At 39.4% G+C, this 25,641-nt stretch overlaps 4 protein-coding genes across 5 annotated transcripts in view; 2 read left to right on the top strand and 2 right to left on the bottom strand.

Moving 5' to 3' along the window:
* The window catches only part of LOC145480650 (dynein axonemal heavy chain 5-like), a 175,897-nt gene that overhangs the window by 67,290 nt on the left and 82,966 nt on the right, over positions 1–25,641 (top strand). The window lies entirely within an intron of this gene.
* On the bottom strand, positions 393–10,388 carry LOC145480652 (uncharacterized). Of its 2 annotated transcripts, XM_081458938.1 has the most exons (8): positions 9,395–10,388; positions 8,189–8,311; positions 6,907–7,070; positions 2,605–5,880; positions 2,151–2,291; positions 1,336–1,407; positions 1,025–1,098; positions 393–647 (listed from the first exon to the last, which is right to left on the bottom strand). In XM_081458938.1, exons 1-8 carry the CDS (start codon positions 9,412–9,414, stop codon positions 570–572), a joined length of 3,948 nt encoding a protein of 1,315 aa, XP_081315064.1. In that variant the 5' UTR covers positions 9,415–10,388; the 3' UTR covers positions 393–569. The 2 variants fall into 2 exon arrangements, with proteins under 2 accessions (XP_081315064.1, XP_081315065.1); XM_081458939.1 differs by lacking the exon at positions 2,151–2,291.
* Positions 10,454–14,212, bottom strand: LOC145480664 (uncharacterized). The gene is made up of 4 exons (XM_081458953.1): positions 14,096–14,212; positions 13,927–13,995; positions 13,035–13,175; positions 10,454–10,619 (listed from the first exon to the last, which is right to left on the bottom strand). Exons 1-4 carry the CDS (start codon positions 14,165–14,167, stop codon positions 10,596–10,598), a joined length of 306 nt encoding a protein of 101 aa, XP_081315079.1. The 5' UTR covers positions 14,168–14,212; the 3' UTR covers positions 10,454–10,595.
* On the top strand, positions 16,991–22,844 carry LOC145480663 (charged multivesicular body protein 2a homolog 2-like). The gene is made up of 7 exons (XM_081458952.1): positions 16,991–17,111; positions 17,477–17,568; positions 19,379–19,420; positions 20,688–20,840; positions 21,133–21,235; positions 21,730–21,836; positions 21,967–22,844. Exons 1-7 carry the CDS (start codon positions 17,084–17,086, stop codon positions 22,081–22,083), a joined length of 642 nt encoding a protein of 213 aa, XP_081315078.1. The 5' UTR covers positions 16,991–17,083; the 3' UTR covers positions 22,084–22,844.

Below are 25,641 nucleotides of genomic sequence, written 5' to 3'. Positions count from 1 at the left end.
ATCCACGCGTTATTAACACTCAATTCAATTCGTCACGCTATGGCTATCCGAGCTGACTGTGTGGTGATGTTCATGGACTGTCGATAACTTCGCGGCAATAGGTCCTTTGCAGCTAAGCCATCACGTGACCTACTTTTCATAAAATTATGGGCTATAACTTAACTAATGCCAGAAATGGAAAAAGCATGTCGAAAATATCAAAATGGCCAAGTTTGAGGCCCCCATCATCAGAGAATGAGATTTTATGATGGTCTGAATTTTTGAAAGAATAAGAAGATTTGTATGGGAAAATGTTGCTGGAGAGCAAGACCTTGCTCTCCAGCAACATTTTCCATACGAATCCTGTAAATTTTCCGAAAATTCAAACTATGGTATAAACTTACTCGTTTTTTCCTGGGGCCTCAAACTTGGCCTCTATAGTATTTTCGATGCGCTCTTTCCATTTCTGGCATTCTTTAAGTTATAGCCCATAATACAAAAATTTTTTAGGAAAAATTTGGTCACGTGACCCCAGCTGCAAAGGGCCTATAGCACATTCTGTCGTGATAGTCGCGGCGTTTTTCTGTATATTATCTAGTGTGAAGAAGGTTCCTGGTCGACAAATGTTGATTGGCCTGCGCTTGTCTCGTTCCTGAACCAGAAGGACTCTAAAATAAAAATAGGTAATTAGCTTTAACGTTAGCCTTATAAGCAAAGGCATAATACCTTTCAAAACCCAATTCGAGAGATCCGATCCTCACTATCTAATCAAAACACAGTACTTTCACTCGAAAGTTCTGCAGAAGTGGCAATTGTGTATGACGCCATAAGGATGGGTGATGTTGCCTAGCAACTATGGAAACTCCAATGGCTCCCAGAGACGGTACTTTCGTCCAGAATTAACAGATTGGGGCCATTTTTATTTTTATTCCCTACTTTTAATGCAAGGATCTATCTCTATTGTATTCTGTGCAGTATGTATGTAGTTCACAGAGCTAAGTTTAAAAAAATAAATTTGATTTTATTTGATCTGATGTATAAATACCTGTTGAGTCTTTCGGAGGCCACCGCCATTCATTCTAGGTTTCTGTGAAATCGCTTTGGTGATTTCCTCTTGGGCTGCAGATAAAAAAAAAATAAAAAATTCAAGTATCATAATCCCATTCATAATCAGCTGTATTCCCCCTCTTGAAATATTTTAACACCGTGACTGATATCAAACAGAGGTCAAGATATTTACATTTTTTTGCCATGTACGGCTTTGGTTTGTTACTGGCATTAATTCCTAAGACAATACATAAAAAACAAAATTCACGCCAGCTACTCAACTCTTGTATTTTAGTTCATAGTTCATACCTTTTAACCTTTCGTTCAAACGATCCAAAGACTGCAGCAACCGCTGTTCCTCCAATGAAAGAGCACTAGGACCTAAACCGCCATGGACAAACAAGAGGATCAGTCAGTTTGATGCAGAGTTGACTTAGTATAACGTACTAAAGGATGACATCCTCTGTAAATTCAGCCTATTAAACCTAAGAAACCAGGGCGCTTGCATGCAACAGGTTTACAGGGTAAAACGAGAACAAAGAAGCAAAATCGATTCTTATTTTTTGAGACACACATAAGCGCGTTGCTAAGTGCAGAAAACACTTTCCAAGAGAGGGGTACCAACAGTAACAGGTTGTCGTAAAGATAGACGTACAGATAGACGCACAAATAGACATTTTCAAGGTACGTGCGCAGTTCCTACTTAAACTATCGCTAAAAGATCTTTGAAATCCTTCAATTTCACGCTAAAACTTGAGCCTTTTATTTACTGAAAAATTGCCATGCACGTTGAACGAAAAATGAGCATACCGAATTTCACTGTACTACTTGTTGTCCGACCATTTGGTTTGTTACTGTACTTTTGACAACGTTTCCTTAGAAACGTCACATGATACGCTTCACGCTCTTACAGAATCCAAAGCAGTAGAAACAGGGAGTGGCGCCGAGTTTTTTACGTTCGACCGACGACTAGTGACGCAGCGTTCTCAACTTCTTGGACAGAATCTCAAATCTTAACTCGCGATCAAAGCGATGGAAAACGCCCTTTAATACAAAAACCACCCAAGCTTACGGGGCAATGACGCATTTCACAGGAATCTGAGTATATTTAAAGACGAACTGACCTGCTCTGCCGCTCATCATAGCTTGGTATTGGTGGTGAGGAGACACCTCTGTGTGTGCATCTTGTTGATGCCTATGAAACAATTCCTTTTCTGAGGCCATCATCACAGCCTGCATTTCCGCTGGCGACAATGGCTGCGGGGCTACAATAGAATGATTGATATTAAACACATGCACCCACAAAGAAACGGGTCAGATGGGAGGGGGGGCAAGGGGAGGAGAATGGCAAAGAAAGGGGTAGTTGTCATGTCTTATAACGCCTCGATGCCAACGTCACCAAAACATTAAAAACTATTGTTTAAAGCAAGCGCATATTTTACATGCGAAGAAAAAAAAACAAGACTTTTTCTCATACAATTTGTCAGTGAAGCCAAAAATAAATTCACAGACAGGGCAAAAGACTGCAAACGAAATCTTAAAAAAAAAGGAAAAAGAATTCGCCCTAAACACTCTAACCTCTACTAGATACTGAAGCAGAGGGTCCAGCCTGACTTGGTGAAGGATTATACTCATGCTGTCGCGGCAATGGCGGTCTGCCGTTCTGACCATGAGCGTGCTTCTGCGGACGTCTGTTTCTCGAAGCACGGTGCTGCAACAGTGGCGACCTCTTAAATGACAAACTATCCGAAGAGCTATCTCTCCTGAGGACCTCATGAGAGCCGTACCGGCGAAGACCTCCGAGCGTGCTTCCCCCAGTCTGAGGGGGTACCCCAAGGTGTTGCCCATTCAACAGCTGGCCGCCTGGTGGATTCTGCTGCGGGACAGCAGCGCGCGGATTGTAAACTTGCTGCATCGAGCTGGAGCGTGTTCTAGAACGCCGAACATCAACTCTGTTCACGCAGGAGTCTGATCCGACGGACTTGGTGCTTCCTCCATGAAGATACGATCGGACATGGGCCCAGAGGTGGTTAATTTCATCGTCTGTAGGCGTCTTGTCTAGAGATATGGACCTCTTTTGGTCGCTATCCTCCCGTTCATAAAGCGTGCTCCCCCTCGCCTGTAATGGCCTTTCTCGCTCTTGACTTGTTGTAGCGGCACTTGTTGAATGACCAACTGTTGACGTGGGATATTCATGTCTTCTGTCGTCGTAAGCGAACTGCTGGTTCAAGACTGGTTCATACGGGGATTTCTGAACAACTCCTCTTGCTCCGTCACTAGGTACTCTTTGAACACTCTTCTTCTCAAGTGGTTTGTCTCTGTTTGGATATCCATCAAATCCCGCTTGGTGATTGCTGTCATCGACAAGATCCAACTTGACACTGAAGCCAGCAGGAGGTCTGCCACTTCTTGATCCAGCCGATCCCACCCGAGGATGATGTACTCTTCGACTGGCAGGGTCTTGTGTTTTGATGTGATGTTCAGCTGCACCATCCCTCTCTCCGCTATTCCCACCATAGACCGCTGGTTCCTGCTGCACCTTTCTACCATCGCCAAACTCCAGCCTCAGTGAATTCAGGATCCGCTGGTGCTGTTCCTCGGCTGCTGTGGTCCTCGTTCTCATGCTCATCATCTCCATGTTACGTTTGATGCTTTCAATAATACCGTCATGATCAGCGCTGTTATTTTTCTCGTTGCTGTTTGCTCGTTTGGAATGGATCCTCTCTGTTCCATTCCTGCTACTCTCTGTTCTTTTTGAATCTGAGTTTTGCCTTTCGCCTGCATGTTCCCTTTGGCTATTTCTGTTATTTGTGCTCGTCTTTGCGGTTTTTACCGAGTGACCACTGTCGGATACAGCAGAATGGTTATAGTTTGCTTTGCGTGGACGAGCAGTAATTTGCTTTCTGTGGAGACCACCTGGGTGAAAGCGACTTTTACCAGATTTCTTTGTGGCCGGGGGTCTCGGGATCATAGATCTTTTGGATTTACTTGTACTAGTTGATGAGGCAGAAGATGCCGTCGAGGAAGGCGAAGATGTAAGCTTCTGTCGAGATGTCGCAGCTTTGTTTGTCTCGTTTTTGGTTTCAACCCACCGACTGTCGCCGTCTCTAACTCCAGTGATGGCGGGAGTGTGACTGTTGAAAGTATGTCCCACATTCACCGTAGAAGACGATGAAACCGCTTCTGCGGCAGGAATCTCTCGAGAGCTGGTCGGATAGGCAACTTCTCGGCCTTCAGGACGATAATTTATTGTTGAAAAATGAGAGGTTAGCGAAATGGGTGAAGTTCCAATTTGATGGGGTACCTGTGGAGCTTCACCTACTCCCATTAACACAGACCCAGCACTGGTGTAGAAAGGATAAGGGAAGTTGGAATGGAATGTTCCCTGGCTTGCGAGGTGCACGCCACCGTACACTGGTGTACTGTGATGGTAAACATGTGGAGACGTCGTAGCTGCTTGAACTGCACTACTGTCAAATGGGTAATGATACTCGTAGCCGGGTCTGACAACAGAAGAGGCTGTGATGTACCCTGGCTTGGAATAAACAGGTTTCCTCTCTTCCAAACCACCATCGCTAGGCGGAAACGTTTCAATTGGTTCATCTGCAGGTATTTCACCAGTGCTCTTTACGTACCTTTCTAAAGAATCTTTCACCGCCGAGGGAGATACTGTAGCAGTCCAGTGTACAGCTCTGCTTTTGTCGCATTGCAAATCATTTTGATCATTTAAGCGAACATTCTTTAAACGATCATCTTTGCCGTCCAAGCTGTCCTTTTCAACTTCCAAACTGTCATTAAGCTCCACATCACTGACAACATCAGTTTCATCTTTTGGTTCATCTGGCTCTTTAACACGAATCTCTTGGTTTGAAGAAGCTGGTGTTTTCTCAGGTTTGGTCTGTGGACTTTCCAGAGGAACCGGTTTTACTCTGGGATGGTCAGAGTGAACCACAGTTGCAACGGAAGCCTCATTTCCTGATGTTTTAACTACACTGGATACTGGACTACTTTGCTCAGTCTCCGTTTGGGATGCAGATGTCAGTACTGTTGACTTGTTGACCTTCTGGCTCATTCCTGAGTGCCCCGTTGTTGATGAAGGGCTTGAAGACGGCATGCTGTAATAGTTGTTGGCATTACGAGCGTACAACATGGTGTAAACTTTGGTACTTTGTTTCTCTTCCGTGACAAGTTGCCCAGTGACACCATCATCAAACTCGATGCTGTCCGAAAAGGTGACCCTTCTTTTACCAGCAGATTTGGTTTCTTTACCTCCCCTGGAAATTATTCCAGACCTAGAAAATGCTCCCGACTCTTGCCCTTTTCCAAGCCCCGTCAATTGAGGGACTTCATCTAAACTATCTAAGCTTGTGATACTCCCTCCTGGCGAGTCCCTGCCCATGGCACACGGCAAAGCCCCTTCAGGGGGTTCCTTTTGAGACTCTTCATTGATGAAAGCGAGCTTTGGTCCAGTCATAGCAATGGCATCAGCTCGCAACTTTTCCTGCTGGGCCACTGTCCATGTATCAGGAACGAGTCCGTTTTCCATTCCATTACCAATCTTCCCATCAGATGAAGAACCTGCATATGCCAGGTCAAAGGCAGGCTGCATGGAATACTGCCTATCTTCAGTCATTGCGTATAAAATTCCACTGTTTGAGTGGTTGTTTGATAAATCTTTATATCGGCTTTGAAAGTCGTAATTATCGGGCATTTCAGTTCTCCAGACTGCTGGTCCACCTTGATGAAGGCTTTCTGTCGCCTGTGGAGAACTGTATGGCATTTGCTTTCCATCCTTTACTTCAACCACATGACCTCTGACTACATAGCGACCATCACGAACAACTGAAATGGGCTCTGCAAAAAAAATATACACAATGTAAAATTAGAACTTGAACCTTTCTTTATAAAACAAATGCAGGTTGTGGAGGGTACTTCAGGAAACCCTTATTCACATTCTCTGACACAGTTCTGAGAAAACTCCCGTAGCTTCTTGTAAGTAATAATAACTGAGTAGTACAGTCTCAACTGGTGGGAGGCGCAGTGGCCTCATGGTTAGTGCACTCAACTCCGGATCGAGTGGTCCAGGTTTGCGCCCTGGCCAGAGACATTGTGTTGTGTTCTTGGGCAAGACACTGTACTCTCACAGTGCCTCTCTCCACCCAGGTGTATAAATGGGTACCAGTGAACTGGCATCCCATCCAGGGGGAGTAGAAATACTCCTAGTGCTTCACGCTACAGAAACCAGGATAAGCTCCAGCCTGGTAGGCCACTTGGCTCGTATGCAGACTTTTACAGTCTCAAATGTGAGGATATCAATAAGGTGTGCATGCACTAAATTGTTTAGGCAACAAGAAACAAGAACACAGCACAATGACCCCAGCCAGCCCCCAAACTCAGACCACTCCATGCAGATACCAGAGCACTAACCATTACGCCATCATGCCTCACACTTCACCAGCACAGAGATCACCCATTATAATCCACAAAATATTTTCGCTTGTGCGCCATTGGTCTAAAATGCATCACATGACTGAATATGTACCAGGTAAAACTGGGAAATATCCAAGTGATATTTCCCAATTTTCAAGACTTTGCCTGTTATGAAAATATTTGAAGGCTAACAATCACAATAACCTCTATTTGGCACTAAAATAGACTTGCATAATTGCCCTCACACCTAATCTGTTCCTAAAAGCTCACAAGTTTTCTCGAGCTACACTCTCAGAAAACTGTTAACTTCTTAGAGCAGATAATGTCTGCAGGCAAATATCCAAAGATATTTTCACACCAAATGGAGGCTATTGTTTATTTAGTTCACTCTCTTAATGGTTTAAGATAAATCAAGTTTGGTTTTAACACCTGCATTTTAGTAGCACATACCTTGATCACTTCCATTCACCTGTGTTTTAAGTTTTTTCTTGTGTACTGTATCTTTTTGGAATCTCTGTGTTGCCTCTTGCTGCTCTTGTTTTCTCCTGGCTAAAACCTCCTCTCTTATCTGTTCCTCATTGTCTTGTTGTTCTTTTTTCCTCTCCTCAAGAGCTCTAAACACAAAATTAACATTGTCAAACATTTGAAGTCTCACACTCTTTGATTCTGAGAGCTGCAGATGATTCTGGATATTTCAGCAAGTTGAATGCAGATGCTGAACTAAAGATGATTTGCAGTCCTTTTTTAGTGTTCTTGGGAATGTGCTGTTCAAGAAAATATCCATACTTCCCCCACAAAAGGGATTGGAATTTCCTGGGGGTGGTGGGGGTCTGTAAGATAAAAAATTAAAGAAATGTATGAAGCTTGCTTGGAATGTCTAGAGGGGTGGGGGGTCTTAGAAAAAATCCCTTCTGTGGGGGAGGTATCCATATTTTCTGGAACTACACAATTGAATTATCCCTTAAAATTTATAAATGTTCCGTGAAACATCAGAGAAATCAGAAAACTTTGCCATTATGTGGACAAACTCCAGTCACTGCATTCTAATGGCTGATAGTATACAAGCAGATCAGCCAATTAGAGTGCAGCATTTGCATTACTATACTAGTAGAATTCTTCTAATTAATAATATGACCTCTTTAGGTGTAAACTAGAATCTGAGATGAAGCTTCTCGATTTGAGATAAATGAAAAGCACTGTAAAGGCATTAACTTCAGTATCACGAAATCAGTCTTCCAGATCAATACCATCAGCTGACTGGTCTGACAAATAAGTGGAGGCCCATGCACCTACTGACCTGAACATTTATTCATTTACATACATTGTTTAAAACTTATCTCGAACCCTATAAAACACTGTTCAATTTTATCTTATAAAAGTTTGTTTACATGTAATGTCATTTTATTTTCCACATTTAAACTTTTAATGCATTATAATTTTATATAATTTTTATGTGTGACGAAGCATCACATGGAAGTCTGAGATTATAAATTTTAATGATGATCAGGTTTTTAGCCAGGATTTGAAAAGTGAGCATCCAAAATGTGCTATAGGGCCTGTTTAAAATAATGAACACTTTGTAAGGCAAAGTATATGAAAAATAAAATGATTTTCTTTAATAAGTGGCCGTCCAAGGACGCCTGGATGCCCATCTGGTTAAAAAGCCCGCTGCTGCTGCTGCTGCTGATGATGATGATGATTACATGAAAGTAAGAACTCAGCATTTGCTTACTTTCTTCTACGATTTGTTTCCTTTGATAGTTCCTTTGCTCTATCACCTCTTGTCTTCAGTGAGTCCTTTTGTTCTTCCTTGAACTTGTCCAGTTGCTCTTTTTGGATAGTTTTGAACTTGTCACTAAACATTTGTCAAGGAAAGTATACCCTGGTTCTAGTATTGAATGACTAGGACAGGGTGTAATTTACCTCACAATATCATTTGATGGGCAGACTTGGAATAATAATAAAGAATCATTTCTACTTCAGTCTATAACTAATCATACTTTTTTGTTACACTAATGACATAGAGTTAAACCATGCGATCTTAAACTCTTAAGCAAAAGAAAAACAAATTTGAGAAGTTTGAGATAGCTGAATGACTGAAAAAGAGGGAAAAGAATTTGAGTTTAAGATAGCTGGTAACTGAACCAAGATTGCCATGTTCAACTGCATCAGACAAAAAAAGCATTGTCCCACCAGAAATATATATGCTGACACCAAACCTCTGTTTCTATGTCTTTACTCTCTATACTAATGTATATCACATGCCAGATGGCAAAGAGGAAATTTGAGGAAATGACCTAATGTGCTTTAATTCAACAGATTTTACAGACATAAAAACAGAGGTTTTAAATGTAATAGTATCTATCTTTCTCCATACTCTTGACTGATGACGACCTTTTATTTCTGTGAGAAAGGTGCGTACAAGAATCTCCGTTGTTTTTAGCTTATAATTATGAATAGATTACCTTATTACAATAACGAGTTTCTATTTTACCTTCTAACCCGTCTCCTTATATAAGGTCTAATGTGGTAAGGGAACATGTGAATTAAAATTTGAATTTGTTGAACATTTTCTCCTCACTTGGTGATCATTTTTTTTTGCAAAAGGATGGCCAATGAAATGGCTCACCAAAATATAAGCTTTTATACATCAAAGCTTAGTAGTAAACCAAAAAATTAAACAGGCCGTCCATTGTTGTAAGCTCACGTTTAAGCTTAAATTTATGTAGGCTCTTATATAAACAATTCCCCCAAAAACAGCTTCGTAAGACTGAGAGAATCTCGCATCATAAACTATTTGCTATCAGTTAACGGGAGGAAGAAATTTAGCAAAATATGGGCTAATGATTGAGACTACTATAAAATAATAACCAACAAAACTGAAAATTTTTAGATCGAGTACAACTGCGACAGTAAACTGTCGATTTACAAAGGATACGAATAAGCGCCCTTTAACATACTACATCCTCCCAAAAATCCACAAAAGGCTGCAAGTAGAATGATTAAGCCATCCCATGCAACAGCAACTCCGTGATTTCATTTAAATAGAGAATTATCAATGTGATTTATCACTTTCAGCTTTCGGCATAAAGATCTTGGCAACAAGCAAGTAACTCGGCTTCTCTTTCCGCAAAGACCGCTGGGTATCACTCGCCCCAGCTTCCCACTCTACATTATTAAAAAGAGCCGTGAGTAGGGGGACGGGAGCTGCCATGAACTGTGATCATCTCACGGATATTCAGCTAAAATTCGATCCAGATGCATGGAGAACTGAATAACGTGCCTGAACTGAGGCAACAGCATGCTTTCCTTGATCCAGTCAAATTAATAGTTTGATCAGTAAAATTGATGTCTCACCTACTTTTTCATAACAAAGTAATAGCCAGAAATCTGTCTGCATTCGCAGGCTAACGTTTTCAGAGATCAGCCTTGATTTTTCCAAAGTCAGCCCTAAATATGTCCCAAACTCAAATACTGCAGGAGAAAGGTAAACAAATGTGCACAAATGAAATAAAGTTGGCTCTCTATGCAAGGAATTGAAATAGAAAGGGGTCTTGACTGAAGTGAGGTATTTGGCCACCGAGCTACATCCCAGTTCCCAGCAATCCAAACCTAAAACAGGCTACTCACCTTCTGCTCAATAACGCCTGTCAAAATGGACTCACAAGTCTTAAAACACGAGTTGAAATGGACTTTGGAATTGATGGGTCATTTCTAATGCAGCAAAAACAACTTGTGGTGACTCTCCTAACTACATACTAAGTTGGATGAGGGTGACAAAAATAATGGTGAAGCACTTGCGTGAACTTGGATGCAAATTTCATTTGATCAAAGACATTTGATCAAAGAGAAAGCAAGTTAATGCAATTCAATGAAAATGTATACAAGTCCTGGCCAAAATCTACACAAAAAGGGTAAGTTGGATCCTTGCATCTCCTTACAACTCTGTTTGGCAAGTGGGTTCAAAAACTGATTATTGTCAACCCTGTTTATTGAATCTACACAAAGACAATGCATTTTTATTTATCAACTTTATTTACATCAGAAAATCAAATTAACATCACTCCAGTTAAGAACACTCAGGAAGACACAGCCGGGGAAAAAACAAATTGTCTTTGAAAGATGGTTTGCTTGCCCTCTTAACCCATTGCATCCTTCGCTGGCTGAAAAAGAGAGATATCACAGAATGAAATCTGTGTTTAAACATTTTCACAGTGTAACTCTAAAAGAGTCCCAAAGCAGTGTGTCTTATATGACATTTTAGAAAATAGTTCAAAGAAAATGTGTGCTGATTGGTTAAAAATTGTGTTTCTAAAAATAAGATTATGAGCTCGAGATCTCTATCATGTGATAGTTGACGAGGGCACAGCTCAAGTCAACTATCACGCATAGAAATCCAGAGCAAATAATCGAATTGTTTTAGTATAAATCTACTAGTCGTTCAAAAGTTTAATCTAAATCCTCTTCAAAGATGCTTCGAAACACAAAGAGGCGGCCCCTAGTGCACGCTGCTATGCTACTCATTATCTACAACAGAATAGATAGTGAGTGGCGTAGCCAATCAGAGAATGCCAGTCGTAATAGAACGCTAGTAGATTTATACAAAACTCAATAGGAAGAGAGAACTAGCACGAGCTGTTGACTACAGGAGATACGAGCAAAGAGAATTTACATTTTGATGATCAAGTTTTTTTCTTTTTTGCATCACAGAATTTTCTAAAAGAAATAGGAAACATGTTCTCTGTTTGTCTATCCCATTTTAGTATATATAAATCTTCTAGTGTTTTATCGCAAATGCTGTTCTCTGATTGGCTACACTACTCACTATCTATTCTGTGATAGATAGTGAGTATGTAAAGGTCTACATATATATATGTCACTACTCAAAAACCAAGAACCAGACATCCATTCAAAAGTAGGATATCCTTGTTACTTGCCTGCAAAGACAGATATGTTTCTACTTTCCTTTTCACACTGAATGGCATGAGATGATCTGCATTTACATACCGTACATCTTGTTTTATATGTACATAGTTGATAATTTCTTTGTTTTATCAGCTGCCTTGCTTGACCAATCAAGTAATAATTACTAATTGCAACGTAATAACTCATCTTCAATTTTAGTTGATCTCTGAAAGGTCTTTGTTGTGAGACACACCCCAACCCTGAAACCCCCACCCTGCCAATCACCACCACCACCAAACATCTGGTTTTGGCTTTTGAAACCCCTACCCCCTCAGAATTTTTGATGACTTTGCTTGGAATGCCCAGGAATATTTCCTGCAACTGAACAATAGGGTCGCGCACATATGACATCACAAAAATTTAACCCCCAGTGAGACTCAGATGAAAAAATCATTCCATGCACTACTCCTTTGAGAGCACTGTATGACATAATGTCGCTCATGAGCACTTCAGCAAAATACTTGTTGATTAATTTCCACTCCATTTTAAAGTCCATAACCTCTCTATAACCTCTCTAGCTCAATATGAAAGAGAAAACCTTCAACATGTACCTTGGTATAATAATTATGAAAAAGTTAATAATCTAGGGGACGTTCTTGCCTGTGGCCTTTCAATTATGAGTTTGAAAGAGGGTGGCAAAATATGAAAGTCATCCTTTGTATAAAGGGACTACACTCCTTACGTCCTCAACAGGAAATAAAATTATTACCACTGTATCCAACATTCTGTTTAAACACTCACAAGAAAGCCAGCAAGCCAACGGGAAAGAAATACCATTCAAAAATGCTGTAAATCTGATCCAATTCGTCGCCTTGCTGTAATGAAACTGGCCTACTCTATCTGAAGTCACATATAACAAGAATTTCAACCCGTGTTATATATTGCCGTACCGAGGATATCTATGAAATATATGCAGCTGATGTCTGTTCACAGACAAAGATTTGTCTATGTGGTCAAAAAAAAAATGGCTCTCTTAACACCTACATGTAGGTCCTCCAAACTGCACAGTACACCAAATTTGGCCATGCATTTAGAATTTTCTCAGGGGTAATAATGATGTACTATTATATTGTATTTGTCAGAGTGGATGGCTCGGGTCATCAAATATGAGAAAATATTCTGGAAATAAGTCGTGTCTTTAAGACCTGGATAAACACTACATAATACTCTTTGTAATACATTTCTGTGTAAAGTATCTGATAAGCTGGTTGCAACCTGCCGCATTAAAATTTCTCGACTTCCAATTCCTGCAGGTTTTTGAATCTGTCAGACTGTCACTGGACTCATTACGGCTCTGTACAATCCTCATGCAATTCGCAACAGTTAGGCTCTTTTCTGGACACATTGAATCTGTTTTACATTTTACCTACAGCAGCACTGTTTGCTTTCTAACATTATCAAAAACCTGGGCCACCAGTCCTTCCTTTCTTGCCCGATTTTCTGGTCTTGAATATAACACACCCATACAAAACCTTCTACCGGACTGTAATTCTTGTCTGAGTCATGAGGGAGGTGTCAGGTTATGTAAATCATCGATTTTTAGCAATTATGTGCAACGCTATTGATAAAACATACATATGCCCAGTAGAAGAAGGACAGTGTTAGGTAATCACCTGCGTCTTGCAAATATAGAGCACAGCAGCAGGTACAAGCAAACAACACATCACTGCATTACGAACACTGCGAGGCTTAAACTTGAAGAACTTGTCTGTGTTTTCTCTTATCCAACCAAATTTTTCAATGGCTGGATCTTTCTGTAAAACAAACATTGGTCAAAGATCTATATTATAACTCACATTTTCAGTGCAAATTCTAGGTGAAGTTTGTTTCTGAGCTGTATAAAACCTAAAACCTATTATTTAGAAGTGATATCTAGCTAATGATGTTCGATGTGAAATGGGCTTGCACTAATGGCATGATTTCTTGTTTGATCTTCCATTAACATTGCTTGGATTTTGATGACCACGTAACCAACATTTTGACTTTGGTTCACTGGCATTTAAGTATGGGTAATTGACCAAGTGTGAGGTCAAGATGGCAGGATATTGGCCAAGTTCTTTTTTTGTGTGTGTTTATGGACTGAGACGGAGTCGAGGTCCATAAACTCGCAAAAAAAAAAGAACAAGGCCAATATCCAGCCATCTTGACCAAACAAGCTTGGTCAATGAAGGATTTATCACATGTCTTATGGGGAAATTTTTCTTGGGGGACACGGCAGGTAGTCCCAAGCGGGCAAGATAGCTCCATCTTGCCCGCTCGGGTAGCCAATCACAGCGCAGGATTTGATTCATCTTGACCGCTCACGGAGCTGGCCATATGATAAGGTGTCTTAATTCCGGCCGAGACAACTGGTAAACAGTCCAGAGTTCAAAAGCCGAGTTATTTTACACTGAAAAAGGAACGAAAGCCCATCAAATGAGTTTCACAAGCAATATGAAATTATCTGGGATTACGAAAATTTAAGTTAAGACAGTTTAATAGAGGAGTGATTGAGATTTCACTTACTAGAAGATCAGCACATTCTTCGGGAGGTTTCCACTTTCCAGTAGCCTTGTATTGAGCGGCATATTTTGCCTAGGAAAGAGGCCATCGGAAATATATGAGAGCTGGTAAGTTCATTTGAGAAAAGCTTAATGGGAAGGGAAACTTTCTACGTAGTTAAAATTGACCATACCCTCAATTTAAGACTTTCCTCAGTTGGATTCGGCCCGTGTGGATATTCCCATCTCCAGCGCTGATCCGCCATCTTGAACCCGAAGACTCCAGTGCCAGGCCTCCCTCGGCCGTATGCTGTTGGGTCCCCCAACAGGAGGTCCCTGGGGTATTCCTGCTGTTGTTTGATTTTTCCAGGGGGAGGAGGAGGAAGGAGTACGCTCAGAGAAAGCTTTCAAGAGCTTTTCATTTTTGCTGTTGTTGTCATTATTATTGTTATGCTGTAGTTGTTGTTGGCAGAGTGTTCAAGCAGCAAGCACATTGGCTTTGCTACTGGGAAGATGGTTACTAAAGGGTTTCATCCGTAGAATCTGCCCCGTGTAACATAATACTGCAATAGCTCATATAGTGTGATTGTCCTGGTGAGGGTAGCTCTGAAAAGAACTGTTGTTGGTGACTGACGTTTTGATGACCTAAGCGGAATTCATTTTCAGAGTCAAGTGAATAGTGTTTGTCAGTCGATGGTATTTTAAGTCTGTTCTATTGAAAGACCACACTTTCAGCGGACCACACTTAGTTTCAAAGTTTCACTTTCAAAGTTTCACCGTCGATGTACCAGACTTCTAACACCATCCACTGGCACATGCTATTCACTTGACTCTGAAGATGACTTCTGCTCAAAACGTCAGTCATCAGCAACAGTTCTTTCCAAAACTACCCTCACCTGGATGATCACACTATATGAACTACTGATGCTACTGGGTTCAAACCATTTACTACAACAATACTGCAATAGCATTTATTTGTGTTTTTTATTATTTATTATTCAACTTTAATATTATTATTACATAAATTTGTGGGAAAAGTTGGGACCAAGACCAAGTTCATATTCTCGGTATAGGACTGGAACTAGCTTGCAATGGAGACTCATGCGGGGAAATATCATTAAAAAGAGATTAATGTCATTTGCATTTAGAAAGACTCCCTGCAATTTAGCCTCAGTTGCAAGCTAGTTCCAGTCCAATACCAAGAATACAAAACCAGTATATTAAGTAACACTCATATATATATAAAATAAAAGAAGGCCTAACACTGAAGCAGAGGTTCCTACATTTCATTGTAATACACAAACTGATACTAGGTATAGAAAGAAGTATTAACACATGAGTGCAGAATAGTGCTCACTGACTGTTCAAGTGCTCCATGTATGATGGTTCAGCTTAGTTCACACTAGGGACATATAATGGCAGAACAGCATTCGCATACCAGTAAGTGACATAACAAGGACGTTATGATATTATGTTTGCAGTGTGAACATTCAGACATAACGACATAATAGCAACGTAACAAACAACATGAACAAAATGACATATGGAAAAAAAGATCTTTTCGTTATGTCTTTATGTTGATGTTCACATTACCGACATACATGTAAAGCGATTACGATGTTATGTCATTATGTCATTTATGTCGCTAGTGTGAACCAGGTCTGACTGATACAATAGATCTAGAAGGTTTCTCCACACACTGGTGCTGTAAATGAACACACACACCATTTACTGCCTCTCTCCAACCTGCCCAAGGTTTATCTATCTTTATCTTGGAAGCACACAAAATCTTTGCATAAAGTGGTTTGGATTAGTGATAAGTTTCAATTCGTGTCTCTACTAACTACTTGAACAACCCACTTCTTTGCAGTCACAAATAAACCCGACTGCTTGCTCGTCCATGACATTCAGGTTGTAATCACACATCTTGTAACTGCCGCAGTAGCAGGTCATTTTCTTGAAAACTGCGCAAATGCCACAGCGTTTTACGCATAGGTCAGTACAAGGACAAACTTCCGTTTCCCCGTCACACGTAAAACAACAACAAGGTCCGATGCAAAACCAGCAAACACGCGCAGGAATGCTGTCTTCTCGCTCTTCATAGCTTTCCATTAAACTGGTCTTTCTCGTGTAGCAGTCGCCGCAAGTCTCGGGGCAAATTTTCTTGCAACCCCAGCACAAATACACACTGGGCGCGCAAAGAAGAAGATAGGATAAGAATCCCAAGCAATTAAAACAAAATATTTCGCAGTCGCATGTACATGGTGTCCACTGGAACGCAGAACATAAACAGTTACATCTTACGAGTTTTTTGCGAGGCTGCGTGACGCCATCTTCTTGACGTGCCCTACGTGCACCTGTTCTCTCGTTTCGTCGGCCTGGTTGATTTACTATAACACTGTCCGGGCTCGTAATGATCGGCGAAACTCGGGAATGTCTCTGAGTAGGTGTATGAAGCTCTGATCGTGGAGTATGTGTTGATTCCGGCGCTTGAGTCTCCGAATATGGCGGCGGCGGACGATCGTCGCGGTCGTTTATAGCTTCCTCGTATGTCGGTGGTGGGCTTAAAGATCGTTGTTGGTCGGCCATTACAAACACAATTCAGCTTTCGATAAACCTTCTTCTGAGGAGGAGAACAACAGTTTTACGACATGATGTAGCTGTTATAAATCAGTAAACGGCCAGAACATTGAGTATGCATATCACTTTATCGCCAGTTGATCAGCACAACAAAAGATTTTTAAAATTCAACTGGTTGGCAACCGTAGTAAACAATTCCCAATAGTCCACAGTGGTGTGAAACGAAGTCACGCAAAAGTCACGCTATCTCTATGTTCTTGTAGTTTGTATCCACGCCCGGAAACGTTTCCCCGATCATCTTCTCATTTCGGTGATAGTACCTAAATGGCACCAGGTTTGTTTTTGGCCCAAATGAAAGCTGGACTTATTATTAAAGCATCGCCGAACTGTAACCGCTTTATATTGTTGCCAGTCTCTCTCTTCTCTGGGACTTTCTTTACGTCATTAAATGACGCATGATTTTAAATAGAACTACGTCATAGGTAGCGGAAGGACTGGGTTGAACCTATTTTTGGCAACTGACATGGCGGACGAATCTGTTAAGTAGAGCTTTTTCTGTGAGTCCCCAGGTTCTTGTTTACTAGAATTGAACACTCTTCAACATGTTTGGAAGAAAGAAGGATCCTAAGGGTAGGATTTCATCTCTATCTGAGTTTGATTGTGTCCATTAATGGCAACATTTAACGCAGCTATTTTTTAAGTTTATCAAGTTTTAAGGGTCTCAGCTGTTAGGGATGTATACGTTCAAATACGGTTTTATATGGTGTTGATTTATTTCAGGAACGTCTTAACTAAAACAAGTACCAGGGAGGTTTTCAATATTTCTACAATCCCATGATTTATACAGGTGCTTTGAGTGTCATGGTATGACACTTGGACCACCAACTTTCCCACATGCTTTTGAGAGCATTTATGAATTATTACCATTGCACTGATGCACACCATTTTGAGAATTCATTTTCTCCTTTATTTATTTGTTTTATGTTTGTTTGCAGAGCAAATGCGACAACAAAAGAGGGAGCTGAACAAAACGCAGAGACAATTAACGAGAGATCAGACTGCACTTGAAAGACAAGAAAAGCAATTGGTAAGACAGATAGTAAGCTGGACATTTGCTACTGTTTGGACCAAACCTTTGGACCATCATGCTAAAAGTTTGGATCATCAGTTAGTGATAGTATACAGTCAAACCTCCTGTAAGCAGCCACCCAAAATGTCAGCCTAGGTGGTCGCTTACGGGAGGTGGTTGCTTACTAGAGCTTAGACCATATTGGGTCAAAATTTTGCCTCTTTAGTATATGGCAACTGCAGAGACTTACCCCATGTTTTAATGTTTTATTCATGTGAGAAGTCATTTTCGTGGAAAAATCTGGTACTTCCCATTGAAATATTTCCATCTCTTGTACTACCCAGGAATGTGATAATGTTACAACTTCTTATTATCCAATTTCTGCTCTAGAATCTGTCAAGTAGTTGCTTATGGGAGATTAAAAACAAAAGAAAATTTCAAACTTTTAGCTCTTAAAGTGGTTGTGGTTGTTTACAAGAGGTTTCAAAATAATATATTGATCTTACTTTGAAACTTTTGGTATTTTGGAAAACTGGTCGGTGAGGAGGGGTGATCGCTTACGAGAGGGGGTCCCAACAACAACAACAACAACCATTTATTTGTACTCACAATTTATAAAATAATTACAATAAATATTAAATTAGTATAGAGTACTGCCTGCCCAAAATAACCATAAAGGCTAAAAAGAATGGGCAGACATTAAGTTACATAGATTATTTATACAGTTATCAGTCGGTAACACACTTACACACACACTCACAAATATAAAGATACAAACAGAATGGAAACTTACAGCAGAACAGAATATATCCTTATGAATTAATTAAAATAATTGTAATATTTAATATTACAAGGGGGGGTTATTAAGGAGGTTATTAAGCCATCACCCTCAAGGAAATAAGATGTGGCTGCCCAATAGAGGCTGGTTGCTTAATAGGGGATCATCAGGAATTAGCATGAAGCTTGGTAGAAAACATCAGTTCATTCAAATACAAACAATTTGATGCCTGGCCTCTACTTTGAAGTTAGTGTACTCCGAATATTATTTACCATTGGGTTAATTGCTTAGTGAACATGGATTTCAGATTGGATCACGTCAAGACATTCATAATAATTGTGTGTCAGTGAATGTTTTAATCAGTCATCACTTTCTATTGTGGACTCTTTTCTGTCATCGCCCTTTCCAGGACAAGGCCAAACTACCTGTATTAAATTTTGGTTGGCTGCTTAATGAGGGTAAAGACAATAGAAAACTCTCAGCAGGACAACCGAAAGGTGGCCAGCTAGTAGGGGCTTTATCTGCATTGGGAGGTTGACAACTGGTGGCTTAATAAGGGGTGACCACTTACCTGTAATGGAGGTTCGACTACAATAGAAATTTTAGCAGTAAAAGCAGTAGCAGTAGTTTTTTGCTGGAGATATTTATTGCTTGTACAAAAATAATTTACAAACAAATAAATATTACAATGACCACTAATAATTTGCAAGCAAGTAACTTGTTATATTAGTACCAACATGCATACATGTACTAAAGATAGAGGTTTGACTGTAATAGTAAATAATTAGCAATAGCAATGGCAATTATAGTAATTATAGTTACTGTAGTAATTATTTATTTGAAGTCGTGACACTGGAAGTGGTAACACATTCTCCCCAGCCAGGGGCTCTTGATAAAAGGGGGGTTCATGATAAAAGTTCAACCAAGACCCACTGAAATACCAATACCAATCAAGCTTGTTGTACTGAAAATATATTTTACAAATAGGCACTTACTAGCAGTGTATATTAATTTCCTTAATGAGATTTGTTTTGCATAATATGTCTACAGGAGGCAGAGATCAAGAAAATGGCAAAACTTGGAAACAAGCAGGTTTGTTGATAACAGTAGGCAATATTCATATTCTTGGTATCAGACTGAAACTAGTTTGCTGTTGAGGTAATGCAGGCTTTCTTTTGAAATGCAAATGTCATCTACCTCAGTCTTTTTAATGACATTCCCCTGTATGAACGTCTGTTATAATCTAGTTATGAACACTTTCTAAAGGTAGAAATTTGTCCTAAACAGAAAGTCCCTCCTTTTAAGAGAATGAAGTCTACACAATGATCTAATGGTTTAATTATTCCATGTTTTTCTCACATGGAATTACAATTTTTCTACTAGTTTTCTGCAGGAATAAATTTATTCAAGAGAATGATCCAACTGGAAAACATTGCTAATTTTTGTTGAAATCCACACATGCACCTTCATTATTTTTTCATTGCAAGCAATGACGAGGATCAGTATGGTCTTCAACATGTTTTACTTGAATCCAAAACATTTACACAGACAGCGGAGGCCTCTTTTTTTGCTTTGCTTCCATGGTCAGTTTTTTTTTCTGTGGCTGGAAAAGTTTCGAATCAGAACATGGGAATACTTGTTCACAAGCATCCTCAATACAGTTTACCCCTTGAGACACCTTTTAGTAATTTACCATTCTTTGATTTTCCCAAATACATCTTCTGGACTGGTCACATGGATCAAGTGGCTGTCTGATGCCAATTTGAGGAGAATTTATTTTGCACACCACAGACCATATCTTTCCTAAATTCTAAGAAATATCTTTCCTATAAGTGTGCAGGATCAACTTTAAATACATGTAGGTGCAGAATGTAATATTATGTGATCAGATATATCATACATGTAATTAAGAAAAAGAAAACATGTACTGTGCTTCTATCAAGTTATAGAAACACAAGTTTGAGAGAACAAGGAATGCTATGGAAATACAAACCTACAAGAAAGTGTTTCCAAAGCTTTCTCGAGTTCTCCCAAACTTCCACGAGTGTTTGTATAACTCAATAGAGACACAGAGAACATGTTTTCTATTTCTTTTAAAAATTCTGTGATGAAAAAAAGAAATGAACGTATTTGGAACTTGTATCAACTTGTTTCAATCGAGTCAAAAGAAACAGGATTTTTAACCAATCAGCATGCATATTTTCTTTGGGCCATTTTCTAATAAGCTATCAAGCCTTTCAACCACCTTCATGTACATAATTAACAGGCTCATTAAAAATGCTAATATCTCTACTCCTAGATCTATTAATAAATGTTCTATTAATTAATTAAAATCTATTATTAAAACCCTTTTACTTAGGCTGCAACAACCTTAGCCAAGCAGCTGGTAAATCTACGAAAACAGAAAGCTAAGAATATGAATGTAAGTTCTCGCGTGATGGCTATTGGACACCAGACACAAACCATGCATTCAACAGCAAAAATGGCTGGAGCCATGTCAACTGCAAGCAAGGTATGGTTAATAATACAAAACTGAACACAAATTGCAGTTCAGGTTTTCCTTAAAGTTGCTTACATTGCAGGCCTGGTTTGTACATGGCCAATAAATAAATATCTTTTAATTCAACATACTTAAAATAAGTTGAAATATATGAAGATATTATTCAACTATTTTTTCCTTTACACTTCTGTACATCACATGAGCTATTTCATTTATATGTCAAATATTACATTTTACATTACATGTAAATTATATAAATTACTGGCCTATTTAATAGACTGTGACAATGTGCACTCATTTGCAGACCATGGGAAGTGTAAATGCCCAGATGAATCCAGCTCAGTTGCAAAATACTCTACAAAACTTTGAAATGGAGTCGTCAAAAATGGACATGAAAGAAGAAATGAGTAAGTTAACTTTGATTACTAGACAGTTTATTTTTAATTACTATATGCAGCTGTTAATTTGGTTGCTGTATTAGCCCGTTCTTGACAGATTTAACATTTAAATTTATTATAGAAACTCTCATAATTATGTTTAATATGTAATGATGGGTGTTTGGGAGGCACTCCAACCTATTGGTTATTGCCTTGAAATTTTTGAACTTTAAAATTTTTGTTTTAGCCTGATCAGGTTGCTCTCACTTGTGTTCTCAAACAAAAAACTTTGCACCATAATGCTACAGGGGTAACTTCCTTGCTGGTAGCTTTACAAATTATTGCTGACATCGCCATTACAATCACTCAAGGATGATGTTGGGGGAGCACTGACAAGTGATATTTAAGTTCTCTAGGGTGTAACACCACAATCTAATATGCCCTTTTAGCAATATTAGCTAGCTCTTTGTACACATTGCAGGCCTATGATGATAAGTTCTCTCTTGCCTTGCATTCTTTTGTAGTCAATGAAACTTTAGAGTCAATATTGGACGAGTCTGGTGACGAGGAGGAACAGGAGGCAGTTGTCAATCAAGTTCTTGATGAGATCGGCATTGAAATCTCTGGAAAGGTAAGGTGGAGGTAGTCAGAGGAAAAAGAATGGCACCAAAAGTTATTTTGTTAAAAGCAACTCAGTCGTGGTATTTTGAGTTATTTTGGCCATGTTATTTATTCAAACGTTTTGTTTCTCTACTTTTCAGATGGCAGAGGCACCCTCTGCACATGGGGGTAAATTACCAATGGGACAGCGAGCAACAGCTTCCAAAGGGTCAGCAGATGCCGACATCGAAGAGATGCTTGCTAATCTTAAGGCTTAAATATGTCTAATAGATCTGGGGAGTGGATAGACTTTCCATAAAACACTGAGGTGGTACTCATTGTACCTTTCATTTAGTTACCATTTTAGGGTGTTCCATTTCATTTCAAATTTTAACAGTCAGTTTTCTTTTATTGGGTGCTACAAATGGCATCCCCATCACATCTCTATAGGAGTTTCTCCTACCCCGAGTAGAAGATTAAACACACCTTACAGTTCTAAAAGAAACTACCCTGGTTATTTTCAGAATTGGTAGCCTTTTCCAGTAAGATTGCCAACTCCTTCAGGGAATTGCTACTCCTAGTACTGTTGTAAATAAACAAAATTATGATATTAAAATGATAATAGAAAATTTACTCATTGAATTTCGAAGTGTGCAACTAGCTAGTTCAGGTATTTTGGAGTGGATGTGAGAAGTAGCTGCAAGTGATATCTGTCAGTCATTTATCATTGGTTTTCGACTGCCAGTCCTGCTCAAAGGATGTAACTGTCACTACTTTTGGAAGGTATTTCTTGCTAAAATTGTGAAATTTTAATTGTTAGGTTTGAGCGGTTGCACTTTGGAACTTAACAGTACATGTATATCACTTAACTACAATCTATAATTAAAGAAAGTTTTAAGAGTGCAATGCTTGGTGAATTTTCCCAACATTTTCTTTTTTTATGGACACAGTTTTTTCTCGTACTGTTACAATAAATTTTCTTTTAAAAAAATTTATAATTTTATAGTTTTATGATTTTTTGTTTAAATTTTATGATAATTTTATGATTTTCTTTTTTTACCATTTTATAGTTTTAAGAAAATTTACAAAATTTATAAATTCATTTTGTAAATCATTCCAGAATGTAGCATACTGGATTGATGATCTAATTTTAAGACCAGTTTCCTAGAGCACAATGTAGTTAATGTGAAATTGAACAACTACAGATGGTTAAGATTTCAGGTGTGGTTTTACTGCTGATGTAAAGGTTAAAAACAAAGTGGTGCGAGTTTTTTCAAGCTAATTGCTTGGTGCAGTCATGCAAAACCAAAGTGGATGCAAATTACTTTTGATAGTCAAGTGAAAACTGCTCTATAGCATGGATTTTGCTAATTGTGCTAAGTTTATAAATGATTATCTCATCTTTATGAAATAAACAATATACAGGGGTGGATCTAGGGGCAAGGTGGAGGGGGTGCACACCCCCCCCCCCCTGCTGAGATGAAGCCTTCTTCGTCGTTTTCACTTTTAAAATTTGTTGACCTCACCAGTCAGTTGCGCCATACTTAGTGATGCACCCCTCCTAAGAAAAATCCTGGATCCGCCCCTGATATATCGTGTGCACTATGAAGTCTTTTTGACTATTTCTGACAACTCCATGGAAACATTAGTATGACAGCATTAACTCTGGCCAGCAGGTAGCAGCCCTCTTCTCTCCCCCTCCCCCCTCCCCCGTCATCTCTTGTGACGTGTGGGGTGATAGGAAGGAACCATAGAAGTGAGAATCTTCCCTCCTCACCCCTTTCTAGTCCTTTTATTTACGTCATTGTTTTGATCGCTTCAAATCGGCATAAAAAGCGTAAAGACAACAAGTAAGCTCAGCTTGAGGTTGGCCACCCTGTATGTCAACAAGCCTAAGAAAGACTGGAAAATTGCTTTGAATGAAACTAGTTTATTTTGTGAGAATGCTTAAATGGACCTAACTTCAGTTTATGTTAAAGATCGATAAAATATGTAGGCCTGTTTCCGAATATGTTGTGCCTTAGGTTTAAGAGGTAAGGTAAAGGTAAAGTCTACATACGAGCCAAGTGGCCCATCAGGCCGGAGCTTATCCCGGTTTCTGTAGCACGAAGCGGCTAAGAGTAATCCTACTCCCCCCTGGATGGATTGCTAGTCCATCGCAGGGTTACCCCCATCATTAAATTCGCTGGTACCCATTTATACACCAGGAAGAAGAGAGGCACTGTACATGTGAGAGTGAAGTGTCTTGCCTAAGAGCACGACACAACATCCGCGGCCAGGACTTGCATGCACCCGGACTCTCGATCCAGAGTCTAGCGTCCTCGCCATGAGGCAATCACGCTAATGCTAGGCTTTTGTACATTATGCTAGCAATTGTTCGAGCATTTTAGTGAGGCAAAAGCATTAAGCATTATTCGAGCATTTTAGTTGCAATTTCCCGAAAAATTCAAATACTTCTTCCACAGAAAATAGAAATAAAAATTATTGTTTACAATAAAATGAAGGCTTAACTTAGCCTCTTCACTGAAGTATCACTGAAAGGGGACAACTGAAGGATTAACAGAAAAAAAAAGATAATTTTGAGAATTATCTTTTGGCATATTAAAACTATTACATACGTTGTTGTTACTTGTTATACTAAGTATCTGTTTTTGTTAAGCACTCTAAAGTGTTGTGTTGGAACGTTAAAATCATTAAAATTAAAAAAAAAAAAAAACCTGTGAACCAGCATTAACCGAGCATTTTAGTGACTTTTTGGGGAAACCAAGCATTTTAGTGGGAAAAATGGAGCATTAAGGGGGAGTATTTTAATGGGGAAATAAAAGCATAATGTACAAAAGCCTAGCTAATGCTAATTAGCGTCCACAAAGCTAATTAAGAGTCCACCAAGAGTCCACAAAGCTAAGACAGTCGCGAACGAAACAAGTTTATGTTCCACCATCTTGGTTTAGTCTGTTGAATTTCATCCCGGTCGACCCGGGCTGAAATGTTACCCGGCTGCCGGGCTCATCCATACCGCCCTATTTTCCCTATAAATCGAACCACAAAAATATCAGTTCTGAATATTGAAAGGGCATAGCAGGATTAAACTGTTCCGAGGAATTCGACCCGAATACTTTTTGTTCGACGCGCGATAAGGAAAAATTATGTATTGATAATGTAAAAAAGAAAATCGGACAACCGCAGTAACAGTAAAATAATTTTCGAGCCGATGTCTCATGAGTTCAGTGTAGTATGTACTTCGTACAACTTTCGTAAACACGTAGGTTCCATCAACAATATCTACATTTCAATCCTCATTTGAATACTTGTAGTCACATCCACGAGGATATTTGGGAATTGCAATGATGCAAATATTCAGTAGAAAAACAAAATACGACTCTACGGTGCAGACAGTGCAATACGAGCTCATATATTGTGCGAGTTCTCCTGATCAACTACGGTAAAATGGCGCACTCGAGAGGAAGAGAGAAACACTTGGACTTCTTGAGTGCATACTCAAGCAGCAGAGGTTAGAAGTGCTAAGCTATGGCGGGCATATCATTATTTCTGATCATCCACGTCACATCACATATGTTGAACAAAAAATCGTCTGCCGATGGCGTGAGAATTTGTTTAATTAAGCTCTGTACTTTTGTACTTTGTATGTAAACCAGCTAACATCATGGCTTAGAGGCTTTCAGGACAAACTTCTATATTTGGTGTTTGTATCCAAGTCTCTTTTGGGAATTGAGGGACAAAAGAAACTCAAAAATTTTCAATTTTAACCCAAAAGCCTCGGAGCCATGTTAGAATATTGATCTATCGAACGTGACCCATTCTATTACACCACTATA

Source organism: Orbicella franksi, chromosome 3 (genome assembly GCF_964199315.1).
Source record: "Orbicella franksi chromosome 3, jaOrbFran1.1, whole genome shotgun sequence".
In the NCBI taxonomy this organism is placed as follows: domain Eukaryota; kingdom Metazoa; phylum Cnidaria; class Anthozoa; order Scleractinia; family Merulinidae; genus Orbicella; species Orbicella franksi.
The sequence above is the reverse complement of the archived record's forward strand: the minus strand, read 5'-3'. Positions and strand labels throughout refer to the sequence as shown.

Bases quoted from the DNA above. Each gene is read 5' to 3' on its own strand.
- LOC145480652 (XM_081458938.1), bottom strand. From the start codon at position 9,414: ATGTTAAAGGGCGCTTATTC. The intron at 1,408-2,150 runs GTCAGTTCGTCT...ATGGCGGTTTAG, and splicing joins TATGATGAGCGGCAGAGCAG to GTCCTAGTGCTCTTTCATTG. The intron at 1,099-1,335 runs GTATGAACTATG...TTTTATCTGCAG, and splicing joins TTTGAACGAAAGGTTAAAAG to CCCAAGAGGAAATCACCAAA.
- LOC145480664 (XM_081458953.1), bottom strand. From the start codon at position 14,167: ATGGCGGATCAGCGCTGGAGATGGGAATATCCACACGGGCCGAATCCA. The intron at 13,996-14,095 runs GTATGGTCAATT...CCTCTTTCCTAG, and splicing joins AGGAAAGTCTTAAATTGAGG to GCAAAATATGCCGCTCAATA. The intron at 13,176-13,926 runs GTAAGTGAAATC...TTTGTTTTACAG, and splicing joins AAGAATGTGCTGATCTTCTA to AAAGATCCAGCCATTGAAAA.
- LOC145480663 (XM_081458952.1), top strand. From the start codon at position 17,084: ATGTTTGGAAGAAAGAAGGATCCTAAGG. The intron at 19,421-20,687 runs GTTTGTTGATAA...CCTTTTACTTAG, and splicing joins CAAAACTTGGAAACAAGCAG to GCTGCAACAACCTTAGCCAA. The intron at 21,837-21,966 runs GTAAGGTGGAGG...TCTACTTTTCAG, and splicing joins GCATTGAAATCTCTGGAAAG to ATGGCAGAGGCACCCTCTGC.